The 21,726-nt window shown below is 28.9% G+C and overlaps 2 protein-coding genes across 3 annotated transcripts; one reads left to right on the forward strand and one right to left on the reverse strand.

Annotated features, from left to right (window-relative positions):
- The first annotated feature begins 6,018 nt into the window (after positions 1-6,018).
- Positions 6,019-19,646, forward strand: Coprox (oxygen-dependent coproporphyrinogen-III oxidase). Of its 2 annotated transcripts, XM_089225905.1 has the most exons (8): positions 6,021-6,221; positions 6,291-6,441; positions 7,509-7,677; positions 7,756-7,949; positions 9,154-9,298; positions 9,731-10,004; positions 10,066-10,235; positions 17,575-18,458. In XM_089225905.1, the coding sequence occupies exons 2-8, from the start codon at positions 6,359-6,361 to the stop codon at positions 17,668-17,670; spliced, it is 1,131 nt and encodes a 376-aa protein (XP_089082031.1). In that variant the 5' UTR covers positions 6,021-6,221; positions 6,291-6,358; the 3' UTR covers positions 17,671-18,458. The 2 variants fall into 2 exon arrangements, with proteins under 2 accessions (XP_089082032.1, XP_089082031.1); XM_089225906.1 differs by lacking the exon at positions 17,575-18,458 and adding an exon at positions 19,511-19,646 and having other exon boundaries at positions 6,019-6,441.
- LOC107173975 (uncharacterized) lies at positions 18,365-21,578 on the reverse strand. The gene is made up of 7 exons (XM_089225904.1): positions 21,203-21,578; positions 20,915-21,128; positions 20,074-20,831; positions 19,847-19,987; positions 19,459-19,787; positions 19,205-19,401; positions 18,365-18,768 (listed from the first exon to the last, which is right to left on the reverse strand). The coding sequence occupies exons 1-7, from the start codon at positions 21,377-21,379 to the stop codon at positions 18,479-18,481; spliced, it is 2,106 nt and encodes a 701-aa protein (XP_089082030.1). The 5' UTR covers positions 21,380-21,578; the 3' UTR covers positions 18,365-18,478.
- Positions 21,579-21,726: the final 148 nt, after the last annotated feature.

Genomic DNA, 21,726 nt, shown 5'->3' on the forward strand with positions numbered 1-21,726 from the left:
ATTATGAGAGCCGGGAGGAGTATCTAAACGATTTTTACTGCGGTATAAAACTATTAAAGTAATGTGTGGATTATTCGTTAGTATTTCTGGACGCAATAAAAATCTCAAAAACCTTAAAACAGTCTTCTATGAATTTAATTTACAACTCTGATCATATTTTAAAAGGATATAATAGTCGTGAAACCAATTTTAAATAATTATGTAAATATATAATTATAGTATTTATTTCATTTTATAATAAAATATATCAGATATGACGACTCTAATGTATTTTCATCATATAGTTAATTTTGTTAGAACAATAATTATCATATTCGTAACAAGTAAAACTTGAATGGTACAAAATTGCTAGCATACAATTTCACAATATAAAAATCCATATAATATAATATGGACTAAATATTAATCTTGAAAATATATTTTGGCTAACAAAATGTTGTATGTGCCTAGGCAGTGAGATAGAAAAAAGTCGTGTATATCTGGGTATCTATTTTAGTGTTGGGGCCAGTAAGTTTTGGTCTTATGAATGTGTACGGTGTGTTTTTGGTAATTTTTTGGAGCATTTCGCCTTTTTGATTTCCTAAAATGCAGCCCCATTGTGAGTGTTTAGTGTTAAAATCGCCACCCACTAAGAATTGTTGACCAAATGTTTTATTAATTGATCTAATTGTCTTGAGGCTATGGCCGGATGAGGAGGGAGATAAATTGAAGAGATTTTGATAGGAACGTGATTTAATCTTATCTGAATAATGGTCGATTGGATGGTGGAAAGCTGAACACTAGAAAGCAGTTAATGTTGTGTTCTAGAAGATATTATAATTGCCGACCCAGCATGGGCTGCAGTTCTTTAAGTTTTTAAATTCATTTTAATAGTCTGTACTCTGTTCAGTCAAACAATTTAAAAATAGTTCTATAATTTGTTTAAGTAGAAATTGTAGCAATTAGTATACAATATATACAATATGTATACTTCTACATGAAAGTACAATATAAATTTAATGAGTAGGTAGGTAAAGTTGGAAATATATTTTTCAAACATGTAATATTATGCAAATTAAATTATGCTCAACATTTTGATCATAAATGTATATTATTAATGTATTTTTACATTAGTCCATATGTATATTATATATTTTGTATTGTATATCAATTACGAAATTTATATTGTGTTACATTTTTAATCATAAGTGAATTTGTGAAGTAAAAAACGTATTTTATTTAATTTTTGTCGGGTGAAAACCGAATACCAAACAACATTTTAATGGTAGATATACCGAGTTTCACAGTAATTATTCAAAAGTTTGTTAATATAATTTTGCCCTATATAAAATGTATAATAAGTAATTGCTTTTGAAGGTCTTTTAAACATTGATATTAATTAATAACAACAGCAAGTTTTAAATTTTTAGTAAAAAAAAATAATAATTTATACTTTACTTTAATTTAATATTTTAGATTCTGATGAGTGATGACTGATGATTGTTTTGGTTTTACAATGGTCTGTGTATGTCTTATCTGACACTGACTTTTGAAGCATGCATTAAAAGCTTTATAAATTTGCATTAAATTCTCACCCAATATTTTTTATTAGAATTTTACTAGACATGATATAATTTTGGGCTTTATCTTTAGCTCTGAAATTTATAGACATTTGAAATGTTTGACTTTTTTTCGCTTATGAAATAAATGTATCAATGAATTTTGAATGTTTTTTTTTAATTTAGATAGTAACAACTTATTTATTTTATTATGTTTTCAAGATTTTTTCCTCAAAAACCCAAATTTTTTATATATAAAATATAAATCAAAAACAATTAAAATAGTTGAAAATTTAAAATACCTTTTTATAAAGAGCACTAAATAAACCAAATATTTTAAAATATTTTAGTCAATACGAAAAAATATTCTTAAACGTATGAATATAATATGTCCTTTGAGATTACCATGCAGAGATTGTTAATAAAGATAGTTAGACGAGCAAATGATATAGCACATACTGCAATGATTTTAAGTTTCGTAAATTAATGTAATTTTCTCGAAGAATTCATTTTTAGATTAGTTTAGAGCTAAATAACTGGAAACAAATAAGCAATAAAGAGAGGTCAGAACTTAAAATTCCACCATAACCATTTATTTTAAAACTTGTATTATATGAAACTACTACAAACTACAAACTAGTTTTGCTATATAGAGGTAAATAATTCTTTACAATAACTATAATGATAATTTAGGTATTATTTTGACTATTTTTATTAAATACCATTAACACCAATAAGTGTAAGGCTTAGTATAATATAATATATTTTACATTGACATTTTGAACTATACATCAACAATGCTGCAGGTACCTTTTTATTGGAAAAACTTACAATCAATATTTCAAATACAAAATAAATGCCTATGACATAATATATTATAATGACTAAAAATTAATTAAATAATGAACAAATTACAAGGTTCATAATTGAAAAAAAAATTTAATAAATATTATTATCTTCAAACGTGTTTTTAAATGTTTTTCATAACAGAAAAGTTATTTCCTAATAAGTACATACATAATATACTGTAGATTTAATAAAACAAATTATTTTAATTTAATTTAATTTTATAATACGTATTTTGTTTAACTTAAGTACTTATGTGTTTCTTGAGAAGTAAAAAGTTCGTTAACGTTAAGTATATAAACCGTACACAAAAGTTCTTCTTCATAATGTATAATGAAAATTAATATGTTAAATTTAATATCTATATGTATATATATGTATAAAGTATACCATGCAGTACATTGTACATATATAAGTTATAACTTTGAATTTAAATTGTGACAACATAAATCCATTAATGTTCATATAGAACGGTCGATTTGTTAATACATTAAGTCGTAAAAATAAACTATTATTATAGGTACAAGATATTTATTATAGCGAACAGTCAACAGTACCTTTTTTTATTTTAGTTTTAAAATGTATTATTATAATTGAAATAACCAACTTTTATTTATTATAATATTTTGATGACAAATTATAAATGAGTTTTGAATAAATCTAAATTTTTTGATAAATAATAATAGTATCTGTGACTCCCATTAAGCTCAATACCGTAATATGTTACATAACATAAAACATATTTTATTAGTACCTATGTAATATTATAATTAATATTCAGGAATTTTTTTTTGCACAAATCTAATAATTACCTGGTCCAGGTGGTATTCTAGAATTAGTTTTAAATCAATTTAGGTTTATTTTTACCATACAATTACATGTTATTTTTTCATTGTCTCTGATCACTATCCTTGGACCTCAGCTATATTTCCCAAATAATGGAAATCTTTCAATCATCCAGCCAGTTTTTGAAATTGATGATCATTCTAATATCATAAATCAACATTTTAACAGCTGTTCCAAAATGATTTGAATCAATCTTATCATCAAAAATAAATTTTTCTTGTTATAAGCATTATAATTTGGATTTTATCAGCATAAACCTATCAACAAATTTACAAATGCATACAAACATAATTTCTTATTATAATTGTATTTAATGAAAGCCATTAAGAAAGCTAATCAAGTGGATCAGTGGATGAACCTATACAAAATCCATCAACCAAATACGGTCAACCATCCTGATATTAATTCGTTTGTAGGTATAATAAATTGAAGTTAATAAGTAATAATAACATTAATAACAATTTATTAGGAACCTTGTATGACGAGTGAAAAAATTGTTATATAAAAGTCTGTGACCGCACATTCAAAGCTAAAACTTGTATCGATGTACTTACAGTATTAGCTACCTAAAATTTATTGTTTAGTAAATCTGAAATCAGTAAGATAGCCGATATCACCTATTTATATTCTATCGATCCAAAATCTCGGTAAACGGTAAAAAAAAAATCCAATAAAAAATGATTTAGAAAAAATATTATTTATTAGGTATACAAAAATATGTATGTTGATTATTATTTATTACATTTGATTTACCATAATCGTTACTTCGTTACAACTCTTTGCTCCTTTTCCGTAAGCAATGCGTTATATAAGATCTTGGTCGTAAATCGTAATATTCGAATACAGCATAAGGCTATTTTCCTTTTAGATCTTAGCCCAATTTCATTTAATTCTAGTTTTGCGATATTGACACGTATTTCCTGTGGCAGTTTATCAATTAGCTTCCATATAATTATGCCTCACCAAATGTTAAAATCTATTATTCCAGCTCCCACAAATATTATTTGTTTGATATTCCACATATTTTAATATCGATTCATACACGTTCCATATCTCTGACGAACAAAACGCTTTAATTTGCACCCGAACCAATCTTTTTGTATGTACCTACATTCAAAGTAGGTACTCCAGTAGTCCAGTCGTCTAGTGTATACTGTATAGTAACCCATTAGCTTCTAGTCTCCGGTGGAACATCAGTTTTCAAAATCTTATATTTCGTACCTTTGTCAATTGAGTGTATTGTATATTGGTAAAAAAATTATTCCATCTATCCAAGTACAAGTTGTAGATTAGGTATAACAATATACCAATGTGTAAATCACCAGCATGGGAATGAATGCGTTACATCTAAGCTTGGATTCCTTAAATCTGTAAGTACCTATATATAAATATATTTTTTACATATTATTTAAATTAATAAATTTAATTCCAAAATGGTACTATAAATATATTTACCTCTGTCGGTAATTTATGCACCAGAAAATTGTTCTTATGACTTCTGGGAATATTTCCATTTTAAGTTATGTATTAGATACTGTTTTAGCTTATGCTGGATTGTATATGCAAATCATACACCATAACTATTTTTACCGTTTTTATTAATTGTATACAATCTATTATTATATACACTATTATACTGCATAATTTATTGTAATATTTATACCGTAATATACGTCAATACTGCTAATATACATAGACTTGTTCGTTTAAAATATGAAAACACTCCTAAAAATAATTTTTTTTCGGACTCGTTTTCCGTTAATTCGGACTGTTTTTCCTGAAATTTTTTTCCTAATATTGAAATCTCCCTCTCCTAAAACTCTCCCTTAGTTAAGCTTTTAATCTGTGTTGGAAAGTATATTTCATGGAATTATTATTGCTATCAAACGGGCATTTTACGTCCACAATAACGTTTTACTCTGAATTTTTCCAAATTTGAGTGAACTTACTTCTTATCAAATTTAAAGGCAAGACGCAAAAATATTATCTAGGGTATCTCGAAGGGTTTTATTAATATTATTATTTTTAAGTAATTAAGTTATGCTTATGACCACTATTTTTTGTTTTTGTACATTTTAAAATGGTTTATTTTACTAATAGTAATACAGCCACAGCGTATCTAGGTTTAATTAATTTTACAAACTAATTTCATTAGAAAATGTTACCTGTTAATCCACGTAATTAAATTATTTTACATTTTAACTTATATTTTGTTGCATATTATTTGAGTACCTATAGCATTTTAAAAGGTTTGTGTTTATTTCTAAAACGTTTTTCTAAATTTTCAAACTTGAATATTTTGACTGTTGGATATTTTTACTGGTTGCCACCAGTATTTTTATTTTTTACCATGAACTATCTTTGTTCATGGTTTTGATCCTCCAAACAGTAAGCAATAAATAACATAGGTTTACTACCTATAGGCTATAATAGGTACCTACATAAGTACATTTCATTGTATAGGTACTTATAATATAATACCTATCTAACTTATAATCTTACCACAGACTTTTTTCATGAAGTCAGTGTTCTTACATAGTTTCTTCTTCTTACCAACAATACCAACGCATGTCGCCATAGATATTAAGAATATTCTATATCTGTGCATTGCGCATACCAAGATAATATAATATATAAGAATGCTTATATTACCTATGTCATGACGTGATTTACATCACGTAGTCCATCATACCTACAACGGTGTCGTAGTCGTGTAGTACTATACTATCAATACTATCACTGATAAGAAATTTTCGAAAAGAACCTGCGGCATTATCAATATCTTTTATCACAACGGAGCATCGGTATAACACGATTTCATAAAATATTTGTCGTACGTAGGTACCGTGCGGGAAACTACGGCACTTTTTAAACTTATGGATTCGAGGCACGGGATATTATAATTTAGGACGCGAGACTTAACAGTGACAACAGTGACATAATAATAATTCTATAAATTATACAATGTCTGTACAGACCAATGAGCAATAAGTACTAAACTTTCTCATAATCGTCGCCACGAAAATATTTTTTAATTACAATTGTTGTTCTTTTGAACAGAGGTTACGTGTTTACAGTTGTGTTTCATAATTTCATAGTAGGCATACGTGATATACGCCATCGAAACTATGATATTGAACATCATATCTTCCACCGTTAAGACGGTGTTCACTGTAACGTGCTTAAAGATAAAGGATGACAACAAACTTAGGCAAGTGCTTATAAAAATAATTTGTCTAGATCACAAAAAGTTTATATAATATAGCTTTTGATACTAAGATCAGAACTCTGTTGTATATGGGGGCGTAACCATAAGAAACCGAACTATTTTTGTACAAAGTTATTTATTTAATTTTTTTACAAAAAACATTTAATCTCCTTCAAAGTACTCTCCCTTGAAGTTAATGCACTTGAACAATCTTTTGTTCCAATTATCGAAGTATTTTTTAAACTCATCTTTTGTGATGTCTGCCAACGCCTCCCTCGTTTTTTTTTTTTACTTCATTGATGTCCGCAAAACGCTTTCCTTTCATGTCTCTTTTCATTCTTGGGAATAAAAAGAAGTCGCAGGGAGCCAGGTCGGGTGAATAGGGTGGATGGAACACAGTGGTCATACCATTTTTGGTCAAAAACCGCCATACAGAAAGGGCTGCTCAGTCAGCAGTCGAGGAACAAATTTTGCAGCCACCCGTCTCATCCTCAAATCTTCACTTAAAATTCTCTGTACTGACTCCATGTCACACCAGATCTCTCCGCTACTTCTTCAATGGTTTGCCGTCGATCTTCCAGCATAATTTTGTGAATATTTTTTACATTTTTGTCGGTTCACGACGTCGAAGGACGTCCAGAGCGAGCTTGATCTTCTATCGTCATTTCACCACTTTTGAAACTAGAAAACCACTCAAATACTTGAATTTTCCCTGAAGCATCACATTAGTAAGCCGTTTTCAACATCTCAAGGGTTTCTGTGCCCGTTTTCCCGAGCAGGAAGCAAAACTTGATGGCCGCGCGCTGTTCACGCAAATCAGCCATTACACCAATGTAACGCAACCTTTTACGATGACGACCGTTGGCATACTGAATGTTGAGAAGTATGTCTATACACCCTTACCGGCAAAAACGCGGTACTACTAATACTCTGTCCCGCACAATATCAGTTTGGTTTCTTTTGGGTACGCCCTCGTAGTTTTTAGATTTAATTATATATACTATGAAAAATTAAAAATTATAATCCTGAACTATGCTTTATTATTGATATTTAATGTTCATCAATTGTAGATTAATCCCTGGAACACTTATTGCGTTAGGCATATCATACAGTACTGTGGCAGCAAAATCATTGGCTATTGACAAATTTATGGCAGACACTATTACAGATTCACAAACATTAAAAAGTAAACCTGAAGATATGAAAACAATCATGGAACTTATGATTATGGATATACAAGTAAGTAACAAAAAATTTATGTAAATTAAATTTTTTAAATATACCTACTTATTTATTAAAATGTTGGATTATTTCTAGGCTCAATTTTGTAGAGCACTAGAAAAAGAAGAACCAAAAGAAAAGTTTAAAGTAGATAGATGGTTAAGACCTGAAGGAGGTGGTGGAATTACATGTGTAATGCAAGAAGGAGAAGTTTTTGAAAAAGCTGGTGTTAATGTTTCTGTAGTTCATGGTAATTTACCTCCCAGAGCAATCGATCAGATGAGAGCTAGGTAATTGTAAATAAAATAATTAATGTAAAAGTAGAGCTCAGCCAGAAAAACTCGGGCTTTCCAATTTATATATCAACGTTTATTATCAGATGTTTCCTCGTTCATCACCAATGACTCACTTCATAAAGATATTTGCATTCCGACCTTAAAATTCTTACTACATTCATCTAAAAAAAAACACAATACTTTCAGTTCTTACTCAAATCCTTTTATCACTCACCTCTCGTCTAAGTAAATTCTGGGTGCTTCTAAAGAAACTGGTTTAGGGACCTACTCTCTCTCTCTCTCTCTTAAAACTTTCTCTTAGGGTGTCGTTAATGGACTTGTAATTTATTGTATTACATGTAAACAATGTGTTAATACTGTTATGTTTGAAAATTTGTGATCGTTAAATATATAAAAGTTTGAATAAGATTCAAATTTGAACAGTTGGGGAAAAATTAAGTTTAGTTTCATATCAAACGATTTTTAATAGTCATATCTTGCAATGCACAGTTGCACAAAATATAGCAATATTTTGTTATGCTTACTGCAGTAAGTTCTGGTTAACATTGAGTATTAATTATTATCCCAATTTTTTTCTCAAAGATGCATACTACCTATAAACCTATACCACTAGTGATACTTTGTTACTGACCACCTGTTAAGAAATATTATTCTTCAATATATTTTGTTTGTATTTCAGGATTTACTAAATAAAAGAATATACAATTATTTTCCTTAGAATATTTGTGTTATTTGTACCACTAATTATAAATATTACTATTAAATACTATCTATAATAAATGGTTTTACTTACATCTTGTATTTCAAATTAATATTGTTTGATATCCCAGGTACAAATTTGAGTACTAGACCTATTTTTCTTTTAAAATAAAAATTGTGTTTCTTATTGCTATATATTAGTATTTTTCTTTTCATTTTTTTAAAATTGAAATTATATCTAACCATTCAGAAAATATGTACACAACTTCAAATGTCATTATTTAAATTTACTAAATTTAGCTATATAGACCAATTTAAAACTTAAAATCTCTAAACATATTTAAAACATTAACATTACAAACAATCGGTATATTATAAATGTTGTACAGAAAATTTTACTTATAGAAATTAGAAAGTGGAAAATATGTCGACAAACTAATCATCTTCAAGCTGTATTTGTAAACCTTTTTTTTTTTACTTATAGTTTATAATGTTTCAGAGGTAAAAATTTTAAAGGTGGCCAAATACTTCCATTCTTTGCTGCCGGTGTTAGTGCAGTGATACATCCGCGCAATCCCTATGTACCTACTATACATTTTAATTACAGATACTTTGAAGTAACTTTACCAGATAATACAATAGAGGTATGTATGTAATAAGAATTACCTAGGCTATGAATTTGATAATTTTGATCGCTGAATTGCATTCTTATTGCATTCTTAGAAGAAAAAGTTTTAAATTTCGCATTTTATACCAATATTTTATTAGGGTATACTCTTTAATCTGTATTATAAATAGTTTATTAATTTTTTAATATTACTATGAATAAATAAATACTATAATTTATTAATTTATACCTTTTAACCTATAAACATAACTGTTAATTAATTTGTGTGATATTTGTTTTGCAGAACTTCACATATTTTTTTAACTTTTAGTGCATTAAATTCACAGCCCAGTTTATTATAATGTATGTTTCTATTAAGTATTTAAGTTATAATAGTTCATTGATCGTCACAATGATATAGATACATAATATAATTAAATCATTAAGTATAATTGTTTTCTTATTGCAGTGGTGGTTTGGTGGTGGTACTGATTTAACTCCTTATTATCTGAATGAAGAAGATGCAGTTCATTTTCATCGATCGTTAAAAAATGCTTGTGATCAACATGACAAAGCATATTATCCTAAATTTAAACGTTGGTGTGATGACTATTTTAATATACCACATAGAGGAGAACGAAGAGGAGTGGGTGGTATATTTTTTGACGATTTGGACACTCCATCTACATTCAGTTTTGTAAAGAGTTGCGCTCAAGCAGTTATCCCTTCGTATCTACCATTAGGTACCTATTATTTAATTGTGAAATTGTATAGAATTTTAATATAACCATATTTTATTCATAGTGCAAAAGCATAAAAACGATGTGTATAATGACAAAGAAAGAGAATGGCAATTGCTAAGACGTGGGCGATATGTTGAATTCAATTTGATATATGACAGAGGTACAAAATTTGGTCTCTACACGCCTGGAGCTAGATATGAAAGTATACTTATGTCACTTCCCTTGACTGCAGTAAGTTTCAAAAATTTTAATGACTATAATTTCTTATTAATTATTATTAATCATAGGCATGTGCAGGGTATGTTGTGGAGCTGCGCCCTGCAACATTTTTATTTTATACAATAGTTAATAATAATATTAAATTTACACCTAATATTCTTTATTTTCACTATCATCAATACAGTCTAAAAATTTAAATTATTATATTGTAACGGCAATATTTATCTTACTGAATTGTGTTTGGTCAAGTAACCCCTACTAAAATAATACTGTACACCCTGTGAAAAATTCCTGTGCATACCTATTTTAATAATATTATTGTTATTTTATTTATATTTATATTGTTTTATCTAAAATACTTCAAAATATTTTAGTAACTTCTATTAAATAAATATGTTAAAGTAAAGTATTTAAATAATGATGTATTAGGCACATTTAAATAATAAATTCAAATTAGAGGATGGTACACTCGCATGAGTTGAGTCCATGTGAAAATCGCGAAAAAAAAATCGCGAAAGTCAAAATCGCGAAAAACAAACAGCGAAAATAAAAATCGCGAAAGGTTTTAACAGCGAAAACAATAATAGCGACAAGTAGAAATTATTTTCGTTAGTGGGTATACCTTTATAATAATAGTAATATAGATAATCAATAATGTAATTTTGTAATCTTGCGTTTTGGATCACGTAATAAAGATAAGCCGAAGTTAAACCTAAAAACTTTCAAGCTTTGTCATAGTAAATAATAATAATAATGATACCAATAGATAATCAATGTCATTTTGTACTTTGTACAAATCATCAGTCACACCAGTCCGCATTTCGTCCGTTCGCCGTTGCCATATTCGTACAGTATTATTCACTCGTAACAATTTCGCAATGGAGTTTATAAAAAGTCAAAAAAACAAAAATTTACTTAAATATAATGGTTATTTATATAGGTTAGACAAAAAATATAAAAATACCGTGTATTGGAGATGTACTGAAGAACTATGTAAATCGCGCCTTAATTTAAGAAACGACGAAATTGTAAAAGGACCTAGTGAACATAACCATACTATTTCAAATTTAGAATTTGAAATACGTGTTTGTATAGACGAAATGAAAACTCGAGCTCTGTCATCTCAAGATAATCCACATCAGATCGTTTCAGAAGCCTCAACATTGTGTTCACAAGCCGTTCACGGAGCTCTCCCTCCAGTAAGTTATATTAAACGCACTTTGTGTCGCATACGACAAATTAATAGTTCTGCTCCGTCTAACCCATTTACTATCACAGATATAACAATACCCGATAAATATTCCCAAACTATTGATGGTCGTACATTTTTAATTAATGACATTGAACCAGTTGAAAGTCGGATTTTAGTGTTTGCTACGAAAGAAAATTTAGATTTACTGTCTAAATCTGATCATTGGTTTGCAGATGGAACTTTTAAGTCTTGTCCTCCATTATTTACACAAGTATACACAATACATGTTATAAAGCATAATTTGGTAATACCAGTAGTTTTCGCTTTAATGCCAGATAAAACGCAAAGTTCATATGAAAGGTTATTTTCGGCAATCAAAACACATAATATTAATTTAAATCCAAAAACAATAATGACTGATTTTGAACAAAGCTCATTAAACGCATTTAAAATACAATTTCCAAATACTGAACAAAACGGCTGTTTTTTTCATCAAACACAATGTGTTTGGCGAAAAATCCAAACTATTTCTGGAATGGTAGACAAGTATAAAGCAGACTCAGAGTTTTCATTGCAAGTCCGTTACTTGTCTGCCTTGGCTTTTGTTCCGGAAAATGACGTAATTGACGCATTTGAAACATTGTGTGAAAGTACGTATTACACTAATAATGAAGACGTGTTAGAACCACTTATTTCCTATTTTGAGGATACATGGATTGGTCGTCCAAATAGACGTAGAAGGAGAAATCCCAGATTCCCTATTTCACTGTGGAACTGCTTTAGATCTACTATATCTGGTTTACCAAGAACAAATAATTATGTTGAAGGATGGCATAGAGGCTTTAATAACTTATTGAGTTCATGTCATCCAACAATATGGAAATTTATTGAAGCAATTCAAAAGGAACAAAGCCTAAATGAAATGAAAATAAATCAGAACATAGCGGGTACTGTTGAACCATCCAGAAAACGCAAAAGGGATACACTTAAAGAATTAGTTAATGACTACGACAATAGAGACAGACTAGAATACCTAAGGGGTGTTGCCTATAATTTAAAGTATCAAATTTAATAATTATTTATTGTATTTCTTATTATTTATTTATTCAATTTTTCAAATATTTTAAATTCATATACTTACACATTATAATTTTAGGAAAAATATCAAATTTAAATTGTATTTTTTTATAGTATTTTGACGTATTGTAAGGTTTTTGTGAAAAATATAATATATAAATATAAAGAATATTTTAATTTTCGATATTATTGTTTTCGCTGTTAAAACCGTTCGCGATTTTTATTTTCGCTGTTTTTTTTTCGCGATTTTGACTTTCGCGATTATTTTTTCGCGATTTTAACTGACACCCGCATGAGTTATTATTATTATTAATGATTAGAGATTGTCATTGGCAGTATAATATGGGCATTACTGCATAAGATATTATTTATTATTCAGTTATTTCTTTCACTTTCATTTATAAAAAATGCCATCTATTGAAGAAATTACTGTGAATGGAATGTTGACATCTCAAATAGTTGTACCAATTATCGGTGATGGTGCCTGCCTTTTCCGTTCAATTTCCTTTCATTTGTATAAGACTCAAGAGAGATACAAGGAGATCCGAAATACATTTGTTGCGTATGCCTCTAATAATTGGAATACCTTTGTTAATATGTATTACAATTCATATTGTGACAACTTTTCCACTGCTGAGGATTATGTTCAAGATATGGAAAATCCTACTGTCTACAGTGGTTACTGCGAATTATTTGTAGCTGCCAATATTTTCCCATATGTATTTGAAATTTATTATAATAATAATCTTCATGCCAAATTTGGTGTAGATACATTCTCAGTAAAAAGATTGCGTCTAACCGAAAATATTAATAGTGGGCATTTTTATGTTTATTTTATCTATTTCTAATATTCCTAATTTTACAGAAAATGTAATTTTTACTTCAAAGAGCGATTTGTTTATTTGTAATAATGTTAGTGTCACAGACAATTTAATTAATAAAAGTAAGAAGTGTTGCTGTGTTAGGATGTACAAATAGACCTCGAAGCAACCAAGTCAAGGAAGCTAAAAAAAAAGACGAGAAAACCATTTTTCAGTAGGAAAATCCATTGAGCAAATGGAAAATTATTAAATTAACTAGTCTTGCATATGATCCCCAATTGATTATAAAAATTACATTGGCACTATGAAACAAAATTTTAAATTTTGTAACGTTTTCAAATAGAAAGGCGAAACACCTGGCATGTGTTGCAATATAGGTAGAACAAAACTTGATACGTTGCTACAGCTACCAGAACCGTTACGCAGCTTACTCATGGGTGACCATCCTGATCACGATCACTTCATTAATCGTACAAGGAAATATAATGGTTGTTTTCAAATTACATCTTTGGTGCTAAACAAGTTGTTGAAGAAGATTTTATGTCATATTTTAAAGTTCAAGGCCAAGTTTACCATTTGTATGGCAGTTTGATTCAAAACACTCAGGAAAACCCAAATTTTTTACAAATATATTTTATTGAGGAAGATAAAAAAGAAATTAAACTTGAATGTTCCTTTATCCAGAAGTTAAACGAACGTTAGTCAAACAGCTACAAAATATACGGCATACTGAAAATAAGTATATTCGAGAATTTAAAATCAGAGTAGAGAATGCAAGAAAACATTCTACTAATTTTAAGATGGTGATTAACGCAGATAGAAAATTTGCTAATAGACACAAAGGCTATTACAACGCAGCAACAGCTAATGAAGCAGCTTTAGTAATAGTTGGGCAGCAATTTGAAAAAAGATATATTATCATTCAAAGCCACGATAATCAACTACATCCTACGACGCACTTCAATACCCTCTGATGTTTTGTTATGGAGAAGATAGATACTCGATAGATGTTTTGCAGAATAATGCTCAGAAGGATGCAAATAAAAAATTTCTCCTTAAGGATAAAACTATATCAGCTTCTGACTTTTATTCATATAGAATTATGGCTAGAAAAGAACTAGATAATCATTTGCTTCGTTATGGACCATAGTTAAACCAATATTTAGTAGATATGTATGCAAAAATAGAGAATGAAAAATTAAATTTTATCAGAAATCATCAAAAACAGCTTAGAGCAGATAAATATATTCATTTAAAGGATGCCGTTGAAAAACAAGATGTTGAAGCAGATCAACTTGGAACCTTAATTGTGTTGCCATCATCTTTTATAGGAGGTCCACGATGTATGTATGAACGATCCCAAGATGCACTGACGTACGTTTGACACTGTGGCAGCTCAGATTTATTCATAACTTTTACGTGTAATCCGAAATGGCAAGAAATCAAGGAAGCACTTCTACTAGGACAAAAACTTTACCATCGCTCAGACATCATTGCAAGAGTTTTTAATTTAAAAGTTAAGAAGTTAATGGATTTGTTGAAAAAAGGTGATTTGTTTGGGAAATTGAGATGCCATATATATTCCATTGAATGGCAGAAGCGAGGCCTACCTCGCGTACACATATTGCTATGGTTGGAGAATCGAATATCATCAGATATGATAGATAAATTCGTGTGTGCTGAGATTCCGAATCCAGTTTTAGATCCTTTATTGTACGAGATAGTAAAGGCTAACATGAAACATGGACCATGTGAACTTTTGAACAGAAATTCTCCTTGCATGAAAGAAGGTGTTTGCAGCAAACTTTATCTAGTTACCCCAATACAATATGTCGCGAAAGGTAGCAATCACGCAGTGTTTGGTTTAGGAAAAGCTGAAAATACAGATGAAATAAAAATATATGAAAGTGGCAGGTATATCAGTAGTTCTGAAGCAGCTTAGAAAATTTTAGGTTTTCGTATACACGATAGAAAATGGACAACGTGTTTACATTACAGCAAATAATGTCACAGAAAGAATAGAAAATCCACCTACAACTACTCTTCAGACTTTTTTTCTGATACGTCAAACCGATGATTTTGCAAGAACATTGGTGGTTTATCCACAAGTTGCTTCGTATTATGTGTGGATAAATAAGAAATTCGTTAGACGTAAATATGGTCAGAATGTCGCGGGCTGGTTAGGAGTTAAGAAAGATACAGCTTTGGGTAGAGTTTATACAATCCACCCAAAGAATTTTGAATGTTACCATCTTGGTCTTCTTCTTCAACACGTAAAAGGCCCAACATCGTATTCATTTTTTAAGATTGAACAACACCAAATATCCGACATTTCAAGCAACTTTGGATTATTAGAAGATGAAAATCAGTGGAATTTAGCTTTAGAAGAAGCAGTAGTATGTCGTTCACCTAATAAAATAAGAGAACTATTCGGTATAATATTCATATTTTGCAATCCATCGGACGCTTCAAGGCTTTGGAACAAGTATAAGGACAATATCGGGCGACAATACCATAGTCATACACGGGAAATAATATAACAGAGATGAACCTTATAATACATTTTTGGTATTAATTGAAGATTTTGTTTTGAATCTAGGTGGGATGAACTTAAAAGAATATGGTTTGCCAACTCCTACAAGATCTTGTTGGCTGTTAAAAGAAACAAGCTATGATTTAATTGCTTTATACGAGATTGTTAAGCAAAATGAACACTCATTGACCGAGGAACAGTGGTTTGTTTACGAACAAACGTATTGAATAGCAGCAAATTAAATTTAGGAAAATGTATATTTTTGGATGCTCTTGGTGGAACCGATAAAACCTACTTAATCAATCTATTTTTGGCTAAAGTAAGAAGCTCATATGGGATTGCAATTGCAGCTGCATCATCAGGAATTGCTGCTACGATTTTACATGGAGGAAAAACTGCTCATTCTGCTTTCAAGTTGCCACTCAATTTGAACGCCATCAAGACCACAACGTGCAATATTAAAAAACAATAAAATTTGGCGAAAGTTCTAAAAAAATGCAAGCTCATAGTTTGAGATAAAAGTCCAATGTCTCAAGAAAGGATTTGAAGCTTTAAACAACTGTCTGAAGTATATGAAAAATTCGAATTTATAGATTGGAGGAGTCACGGTACTGCTGGCCGAGATTTTTGACAAACTCTACCAGTCGTACCAAGAGGAACTCGATCTAATGAAATTGCAGCCTGCATCAAGTCTTCATATTTGTGGCCTCTAATAGAAAAAGTTTCTTTGACCATAAATATGCGAGTACATTTAAAAGGAGCAGAACTGCTAACCAGTTTTCAGAGTTACTCTTAAAAATAGGAGATGGAAAATATCTGGAATATGAAGAAAAAATTACTTTGCCGACCGGATTAGGTACTGTTGTAAAAACTATAAAGGAACTCACAGATAAAATAAATTCAGGCATCGAAAACATCAAAAATAAATCAATGTACTGATTATGTGAGAGGGCCATATTGACGTCAATAAATGATACAGCAGAAGACATAATCAAAATATTATTGGACTCTTTCAAAGCCAAAAATATGGTATAAAGGCCAGTGAATTCAGTTCTGGAAGTAGATGATGCAGTTAATTATCCAGTTGAATATCTCAATTCACTGAACCCTGGATTTCCACTACATTTAATATTGAAAATTGGTTATCCTATAATGAGTATAATGCTTCTCAGAAATCTTAGTCCACCAAAATTGTGCAATGGGACACGGTATACAGATTATTGGTGTACAAAAAAAAATTTGATTGAAGCTATTATTATGACTGGATCTGTAAAAGGTGAATCAGTTCTTATTCCTCGCATACCAATGATATCAGATTATCCTTTACAATTCAAGAGAATGCAGTTTACAATAAACAAATCACAAGGACAGCAAACCTTGAAATTTGCAGAGATCGATATGAGAGAAGATTGTTTTCACATAGCCAATTGTATGTGGCATGCTCCAGTCAATACGCCCACGAGTTTAGTTTTTTTGGCACCAACAGGAATACAGATAATGTAGTTTATAGAGAAATATTATATTAACAATAAAAATAAGTTTAATAAACAACTAATATAATATGACATATTATTTTAAACAATCTTATTTAAATTAAATTTAGCTAGTTAATATTTAATCTTACTAGATAACAACAATTAATAAACTTGGCAACGACAGGGATATTCAGCTTTATGTTATACATCAATATAATATAACTAATCATTAATTTGACTTATTTTATTATAGAACTGGAAGTATATGCACAATCCACATCCTGAAAGTAGAGAAGGAAAATTAACAGAAGTTCTAAAAAATCCAAAAGATTGGATTAAAATTGAATAATTTTATTAGTTAAATTTCAATGAATTAATGTTACAGAGTAAAATTTTAAAATTTAAAATTTAAATCAATTCAGGAGGAGCATATTATTAACTAATGAACGTTATTTCAAAATTTGTTTTTTTGTATTATTATTATTTTATGATTGTATTTTGTATTGTTAGTATAATTAAGTACATAATATATAATAAATTATAATATATATTTTTAATAATTAGGATGTTTTAAAAATCAAATATTAGTATATTTTATGAAGTTATAAGTTATTACTTATTACACTTATGGTGTAGGGTAATTTTGTTAAAATTATTTTTTTTTTTTAAGAATAAATCTTTAACGCATATATTTTTTCAAAGAGTTGAAACCATTATTTACACCAAACTAATAAACCCTCATTCCAAAAATGTTTGGATTAATTTAATCCATGTTTCAATATTGTTTATATATGAAAGTTAAACTATTGTGATTAATTTAAAATATTTAAATCAAAGGTTGTTCTGTTCCGATTCTATTAAACTCGTATTAATCTAGTTTATTGTTATGGACATTGGACACTAAACTTGACACATTACAGTAAGCTGAAAATAATCAGATGAACGTTGTTACTGTGAAATCAAATATTATACTGACTTATAATTTGTAAATTTGCATAATGTGTATGTTTGATGTATAATTATGTAACTATAGATAGCAAAAATTATGAAGATAATTTTTTTTTTTAATCTTAGAAACATTTTTAATTAGTAATTACAAAACTCAAATCAGAAATAATACAAAATATGTTTCAAGTAGTATTTTGTTTTCATTTCTTTTAGTCCAAAAACAAGTTATTAAAAATATCATCATCAGCCGGATCCATTTCATTGTCTAGGTCCATAGGTTTATCATCAGTGCTAGCAAACAAGTCATCCATCACATTTTCACCAATTATAGTGTCTTCAAGGCCATGCTTATTTTCCAAGACAAAAGTCATAACAATATTATCACACATAATAGTATTAACTTTGTTTCGATCAAATTGATCTCGAACCTTCATTGATTCTATTAACTTCCCTTTGTGTTCCAACCATTTTGAATATAAATACACAATATCTTCATCTCCTAAAAAATAAAAAATGTTTCTACAGAAATTACTTGAATGATACATCATTATAACAACAAAATTTGTTTTCTTTATTGTAAGTATAAATAATAGGTACATTTCCTGTTACGTTTACTGTAACAGAACTCTTCTAATATTATACTGCCAAATATATGTAAATTTAGTGTTTTAAAAATTACATTCATCTTTCTAACTTAAATTATGTATATGGATGAAATAACAATAATATATTTTTATCTATCATAGTTATTTCAACACTTTACTCTTAGTTTATTTTTAAAATGTACCTGAATTAGTCATATATATAAATAAGAAATTCAAAGTAGATATACAATGCCACAATGGATAAAAAATATATATCACATTTATTTTAAATATATTATATTATTGTTATAGATCACTAGTTTTATATCTTAGATTTATTTTTTAATTTACCAGCATTATATGTAAGCGCCTTTTTGAATGCTGCTTCGCAGTCCTCTTCTTTATTTAACTTGCTCAAAACTGTTGCTTTAAGTAATAATATTTTACCTATGAGGATTCGTCGCAAAGTTTTAATATTTTCTTCTTCATTATCACCAAATTCCGTCGTGCAATCAAGACTGATTTTAGTATACAGACAATTGAAAGACCTTGAATCATAAATATCATAAAAAGAATATCCATACAATTAAAAAATAAAAATTTACTTGTTTAGTGCTTCCAAAACCAAATCAGTATTTTTATTAAATCCCGTTTCAGCCAATAACATTGTTCCAACTACATTAAAATTGTAATCATTCAGTTCATCAGCCCAGAATGAATCGCTCTTCCACATGCTGTATCCTGGTTCATATTCTTCAATCAAGGATTGACATAGTTTAAAAGCTTCTTCTGGTTTACGAGCTTTTAACAAAGCTACAGCTGCTTCGTGCTTAAGCATAAACATTGATGGAATTGTTACCAAGTCAGAAACATATTGATCAACCACATTCAAGTTTAAAAGACTTAAATAAGTAGAAGCTGCTAGATTATAACTCTAAAAAAATCATTTAAAATGATTAGTGTATAAATAAAACAGTGTTAAAAAATACATACAGTGTGTTCATATTTTTTTTTTGCCGCTAAGTAAAGTAATTGCCTTTTAGTCAGATCTGGTTGAGGGTGTAAAATGATTAGTACTTTTGTTGTGTAACTATTGGACAATTCTTCATGCCCTTTATGTCCATCAAAATCTCCCTAAAGAGCCATTTTAAGTAATCATATAATATGTTGACACGTTACACAGTGGCATTCAGTACAAAGTATATTGCGACTACATTTACCTTAATAGCCTGTTCCAACACCACCATTTGCATAAACTGCATGTTATTCATTTCATAATGCAGTGACATGTAATAAGCCATTATATTACTAAACTCTGAATCTTTTAATTTCTCTAATGACTGAATTGCCAAATCACTATTACCCATTTTTAAATGAGTTCTCCCAAGTAATAAATAACATCTTGATTTAATAAAAGGTTCCATCAGGCATTCAACCATTTGTGATAAATAACATAATGTAATTTCAAACTCTTCTAAATAGAAATTTGCGAGAGCCTTTAAATAGCACATCAAACAAAAAAATTCATCATTTTGATTCAATAAGTATTGTTCCATAGTACTCAGTGTAGATACGGCTTGATGATGTTGATTTTCCAAAATGTGTCTTATACACAAGGACACATGCCCACTAATAACTATTGTTTTGATATGCTCTGTATCCAGAAAAACATTGAGTTTTGAAAGTCCTAGTTTAAAACAGTTAGCAACATAGCTTGGTTTTTTAAGTTTAATAGCACACATTATAGTTTTGACTTGATTTATCAATTCCATTGTAAAATGTACTAAGAGTGAAGTAAAACTTTGTCGAGACAAAAAAATTAATAGTAATATCTGTGAGATTTCTAAACATTGAACAACCAATATTGGCTCTAAACTAAGAAATCCATTGGACAGGCATTCAAGGCTATTAAGTATATCTTGTTCGTTGCCGACATGAGATCCCAAATTCACAGTACTCTTTCCATTTTCATGTAATACTGAAAATGGTTAAATAGCATTTTATTAAGTTTTAGTATAGTATTGATTAGTGAATTATGAATATTTGTTATAAAATACCAACCTTCATGCAATGATTTATTGACTAATGTCATTATTTTATTATAGCAATAATCGGGAATGTCGGTTGGTTTCAACCAGTACCAATGCAAAGTATTATTAACACAATTGATACGCAGTTCCAATGGAATATGTTTCTCATATAAATACAGTTGAGAAATATTTATAAACTCGTTCATCTTCAAAACATATTCAGTACTAATTTCTGGTAAAATCCTCTACCAAAACAGTTAAAAAATCCAAAATGTTTTCTAATATTACACAAATTTCAATATGCATAGTTGATACATACCAGAGAATTGCAAACAAGTAAATTGTTTCTAAGTATTATATACTCCACTTCGTCATGTAAAGTGATTTTTTGCAAATGACAATTATCAATATGAAATTGAATAACGTTGCAACAATCTGTGAACTTTCCTCTTCTAAATAAATCACACGATGATGATATAACATCGTTTGTATTCATTTTATAGAATCTATTTGAATAATTCTATTCCATAAAACTAAAAATAGTATTTTGAATACACCAACGTAGGCATATAAAATATTAAAATCGCAAATATAACTGGTATAAGTGATATTATATAAGCAAAAAAAATAAAATCATAATAGAGGAGTCTGAAAATGTATAAATCATTTTAATTTATAAAATATATAACTTAAAATAATTGTTTAAAAAATAATAATTGATAATTCATTCATTCTTGAATGGGTAAAATAATATTTTAAGATTATGATCTGTAATCAAGTATACGAATTGGCGGGAAAATTGGTTATCTACCATTTTTACACAATGATAATTACTGATAACTA

The sequence above is a fragment of the Diuraphis noxia genome, unplaced genomic scaffold (assembly GCF_037042655.1).
Source record: "Diuraphis noxia isolate RWA-SAM2 unplaced genomic scaffold, SU_Dnox_SAM2 contig0004, whole genome shotgun sequence".
NCBI lineage: Eukaryota > Metazoa > Arthropoda > Insecta > Hemiptera > Aphididae > Diuraphis > Diuraphis noxia.